The 5476-nt window shown below is 43.2% G+C and overlaps 1 protein-coding gene across 1 annotated transcript; it reads right to left on the bottom strand.

The window, feature by feature from the left end:
* Positions 1-1073: 1073 nt before the first annotated feature.
* On the bottom strand, positions 1074-2441 carry GCNT4 (glucosaminyl (N-acetyl) transferase 4, core 2). The gene has a single exon (XM_012664487.1). The coding sequence runs from the start codon at positions 2439-2441 to the stop codon at positions 1074-1076; it is 1368 nt and encodes a 455-aa protein (XP_012519941.1).
* Between the last annotated feature and the right edge of the window lie 3035 nt (positions 2442-5476).

Here is a 5476-nt window from a genome sequence, read left to right as displayed (position 1 = left end):
AAATGTGTTTTTTTTGTTTTGTTTTGTTTTTTTGAGACAGGGTCTCATTCTGTTGCCCTGGGTATAGTGCAGTGGCATCACTGTAGCTCGCTGCAGCCTCAAATTCCTGGGCTCAAGCGATCCTCCTGCCTCAGCCTCCCAAGTAGCTGGAACTACAGGTGTGCGCTACCACACCCGGCTAATTTTTCTATTTTTTGTGGAAATGGGGTCTTGCTCAGGTGGATCTCAAACTCCTGGCCTCAAACAATCCTCCCACCTTGGCCTCCCAAAGTGCAAGGATTACAGGCCTGAGCCACCGCAGCAGGCCAGTAAACGCATTTTAAGGAAACAGTCGAATTAAAAAGGAGGCTATTTTCAACACCATTTGGTTACATGATAAAAATGTTGTAAAAACCCTTTGTTCCTCTCAGGGACCACCCATGCTCTGCCCTCCCCACCCACTTTCCCTAACTTTCGTGTACCATAAATGCCCCACTGACAGTCTCCTCAACCCCGAATTGAACATATGATGCACCAAAAGGCAAATTATGCTTTGGCAAGCAGCAAACTGGACAATTCTTTGAGCTTTTCTGAGGTAGTGGAGTCTCTCCTAAACTCCTAATGGTTAGGAAATGTCTATGAAGCTGACTTAAGAGCCAAATGGAGTGTTGGTCACTGTACTTAAATATACTCTGAAATGGGTGGTTTATGTGATTACATGATACCACATACTCCAAAAGCTGTTTCAGTAGAATCCTGATTGTTACGTGGAGAACTTAAAGGTATTCAGGTTGTTGTGTGATGAGGGTCAGCCACAGTCTTTAAAAAAGTGCCTGTCATTCAGTCAGGTGCTCACTCAATATTTGACAAATGTTTTAGCTCAGTGAGATTACAAGCAAAAACAGACATTAAAAAACCTAACCAACTGCAGGCTAATATCCTCAAAGTCTAGAGCACTTTTCCCCGTGCGTGGAATTTTAGACACCTTTCAAACTACGAGAGAGTTAAGTTCAAATGGTGTTGTGCGTGGTATCGTATGCAGTTCCACATTCACTCCATTTATCGGAGGCCCTCTCATTCCCGTTAGGATTTTACTATAATGATGTGATTGTGAGATTTCTGTCCATAAATAACTTTTCTGAAGACAACGTGATCCACTCTCTCTGTTGTTCTTCAAGCTTTTCTGCCAAGCATTTAAGCAAGATAGGGTCCACCTTAGAATCAAATTTATTGGCAAACCAATGTCCATCTTTTATAAGCCACCTCAATTCTGCGGCTCCATAAATACACACACTTCGAAGGTGAGCGCCAGTACAACCGGGGTAGAGAAAGCCTTCGTAATAATTCCATTTGACAAGGCGGGTCTTACTCTGTAGATCAGACACATCCTGGGCTGATCTGGAAATTCCCCCAGGTATTCCTGGAACCCGAATTAAGGTAGCCCAAAAGTGCTCATCGGGAGAGTATGTATCTTCAGACCAGGCAAAAAAGTCTTTAATGAGGGAGTTGTTGAAAATATATTTAACAAATGCTTGACTTAACACAAAATAAGCACTGCCAACAAATACCTCAATGTTATGAGGAGGTGCTTCCTTGGAGATGTTTGTCCTTATCGGTAGCTTCATATACTCATAAGGCATCTGTCGGAGTTCGTGGTGATAAGTGAATCTTTCCATTTTAGTGTTAGGGGGTTTCACAGTCTCTAACATATTAGCTCCATTGAGTTTCTTCAACTCTGACACCAATTCAAAATTTGACTTTAGGGGAAAATCTTGCCCACACAGGTTGATAACATATTTCCACTGAACTGAAGACTTAAGAAGGTCTGACAAGCAATTTAAATCTGCTTGGAGTCTGGAAATGTGGGCATATTCCACAGCCTCTAATTTGGAAGCAATGAAAATATTGGAGAAGCACTTAGCTAAATTGTTCATGGCAACTTTGAAGGTATCAGGTGACTTGCGGTCATAATGGATGCAGTAAATATTGTGTGGGTTGTAGATAGCATGGATAAGCCTTTCGACCATAATTGCGTCTTTGTGGACAACCAAAGAATAGGCTATTGGGAAGCTTTTCTCCTCTCCTGAAACAAGCTTTTGAGGGTATCTTCTTAGAGTCTGATAAATCTCACAATCACTGGTCATTGCCACGACATCATCATCCTCCAGGTCGATGATGTCTCTTCTTCTTATTTCCAGACTCTTGCCAATCTCCAAAGGCTCTTGTTCATAGACACCAGAACAGTTAACTTCATATCTGACTTCATCCTTAACATGAGTGTATCTGTTTCTTACAAAAGGCGAGGTACTTAAGGAGTACTCAACCAGGTAAATGTCTCTTTGAGGGAAGAGGAGTCTTTTCACATTTAGAAGTTTCAACAGGGAGAACAGCCATAGGGTTAAAAACAGGATGAAAACTTTCTGCTGCAGGGCGTATTTAAAACAACATTTGAGTATCTTCATTCTGTAAGAGGAGAAAGAAATAATTCAATTTAAACGTTAAGACAAAACCCCTTTATCCAAAACTACTGGGTGCCTACCATAGGCCAGGAAGAATGCTGGACCCAAAGATGACTAAAACAAAGTTTTTGCCCTTGAAAGAATCCAGAAATAAGAAAATGGAAATATGAAGAATGGTGGTATTTTGTGATGTTCTGTGTGTTAACTGTACCTAATTTTGAGAGATATTGATTACCAAATTGAAAGGAAGATAATGCAAATTCCTAAAATATAAATACTATGTGTCTTACATTGTCTGCCTTTCTGCTTAGCGTATTTGAGGAGGGATTTCTCTGGCTTGGGCAGATGTCTGGAGAAGTGGATGTCATCAAGAGGTCCTCAGAGATGCAAAGGACTCACCTGAGATCAAAAGAAACTTCCATCTTGATTCTGCCCTCAGATCCTGCTTAGATCCAGGTCTTAAGTCAGTCAAGGAAAGCCCAAGGAACCCACCTTCAGAAATAAGAGCAGTGAGCAGACACCCAAAGGAGCTATAGTAGGTATTAGAGATTGTAAAATGTTGTATAGGTTACAAAGGTTGGATAAAGCTGCTCATTTCCCTCAGTTTTTATATACAAAAGTCCCCATTTCCTCACAGAAATTCGCAATGTAGCCCTTAGAATGAAAAAGGCCTGACTCTCATTGACAGTGGTAGGTGGGGGTGTTAAGGCTACCTTGGGGCACCAATTTGGCAATACCTGTCAGTTTTAAATGTCCTCACCCCGGAGATCTCATGAGTGAGCAAAGACATGCACAAGGAGGTCCCCTGCAGTGTTTTGTATTCATGCTAAAGACAGAAAACAGCCCAAACATGCTTCAACAGGGCATTGATTAAATTACATCCATACTATGTGAAAAAACCTGAGACCAATCTGCATGTGCCAGTGGGGAACAAGCTCTAAGATATCCTGCTAAACAGAAATAAGCAGAATGCAGAGCTGTGTGTAGTATGCTTCCATCTGTGTATACTTGCAGAGAGCACACATCAGCAAACTTTTTCTTAAAGGACCAGATAGTAAATACCTTTGGCTCTGCAGTCCATATTGCCTCTGTCACAACTACTCAACTCTGCTGTTGTAGTGGGAAAGCAGCCACAGATGATATGCCAAGGAGTGTGTGCGGCTGTGTTCCAATAAAACTTTATTTACAAAAACACGCAGCTGGCTGGATTTGGCCCACAGCTGTAGTATTTCCAAAAGGACACGGTATACACACGACACTGGTAACAGGAGTTGCTTTGCAGGGTGGGATGGGAGAAGACTGAGGATTGGGGCCTGGGTAGGTAGGGGGATTTACTTATCACTCAATATCCTTCAGTACCATTGGAATTTTTAAAAAAATGATTATATCACTTTTTCAGATAAAAGCAGGCTAAGCAGGGGGAGGGCATAGATGTGCTCAGTGGGAGCAGCAGGAAAAGAGGCCCATGAAGTTCTAGCTCAAGGTCGGAACATGGAAGGGCTGGCAGAGCTTCTAGGGCTGCTTCAGGCGGTTCAAAGTCTGAGAACTGATGTGGTCTGAGCAGCGCATGTGCAGTTTCCTAACACATCTCAATAAATCTTAAACGAAGACATAATCATTGTATCCAATTGCATTCAAAAGAATTACTGAGAAATTGGAACCCAATTTAATTTTGTAGGTTTCTTCTATACAGATGAATTGGCAAAGCTTTCTCCTGGGAATGACATCCAACCTTCTTCATTCACTTCAATTGCTCTCGGTTAAAGAACGGCACCTTCTTGACCATGAACTGTTCTGCAGAATCCTGCCCTCCCCGGCCAGATCTCCATCTTTCCTCACGGGCTGCCCCAGGGAACTGTCCTCAGCTTGCTGCTCTTCTCATGCACACTCACCTCACTCTCTGGATTCCACCTTCCACGCTGACACCTTTCCATATTCCTACACCCTTCTCCCCAGCTCTCACCCCTTGTCCAAGCTTCAGGTTGAACTGCCAGGTGCTTGATGGACGTCCCCACCTGGACACCCTGCAGGCACTCAATCGCCACGAGTCCAAACCTGAACTCGACACCGTCCCCTCACCTGAACATCCTGTCTCAATACATGGTGACACCATCCATTCATGACTCACACTTGAAACTTGAGAGTTACCCACCTCTTCCATTTCCCGCACACCCACATCAACAGGTCACCTCATTAATATGCCTCAAACCTGTTCCCCTTCTCCATCGCCACTGCCAGGCCCAGACAGCATCACTGTTCAATCAGCACCCAGGGGAAGGGACTCCCAGTCAGGCTCCTGGCCCTTGGTCCCTTGTCGGGTCTCAGCTTTCTGCTCCCCCAAAGTACACTGAACAGGGTCCCATCTACTCAGGCACAAGGCCAAGGTTCCTGCCAATTGTTATAAAGCTGTGGAAAACTGCCCCCGAGGCACAAGATGACACATTGCCACTGCAGAAGCCTGAGCACATGTGTAGAATTAGGTTTGTGATAAAATAAGACACAGAAGACTAATCAATCCCAAACAGATTTTTATATATGTGTGTGTGCAGTCCTAATTCATGATAATTAGGCACAAATAGGAAGCAGCTTACATAAATGGCTAGAATTAGAATGGGTCTTACCCAAAGTAAATTTTTGCTTTTTCTTTTCTCACTTTATTGGTCCATGAAATCTCCAATTAGCATCAGGTAACAGTTCCCCCTGATACTACAGCGGTAAAATGAAAAGACCTCACATTCTAGAGGTTTACAAAGTCTCCCGGAGTTGTCATGTCATTTATAATGTATCATTTAACTATTATATTCACATATTCACATTTCTTTTTTTTCTTTTTCCTGAGACAGAGTCTCACTCTGTTGCCCGGGCTAGAGTGCCGTGGTGTCAGCCTAGCTCACAGCAACCTCAAACCCCTGGGCTCAAGTGATCCTCCTGCCTCAGCCTCCTGGGTAGCTGAGACTACAGGCACATGCCACCATGCCCAGCTAATTTTTTCTATTTTTAGTTGTTTGGCTAATTTCTTTCTATTTACAGTAGAGATG

Source organism: Propithecus coquereli, unplaced genomic scaffold (assembly GCF_000956105.1).
Source record: "Propithecus coquereli isolate 6110/MARCELLA unplaced genomic scaffold, Pcoq_1.0 Scaffold9, whole genome shotgun sequence".
Lineage (NCBI taxonomy): Eukaryota > Metazoa > Chordata > Mammalia > Primates > Indriidae > Propithecus > Propithecus coquereli.
The sequence above is the reverse complement of the archived record's forward strand: the minus strand, read 5'-3'. Positions and strand labels throughout refer to the sequence as shown.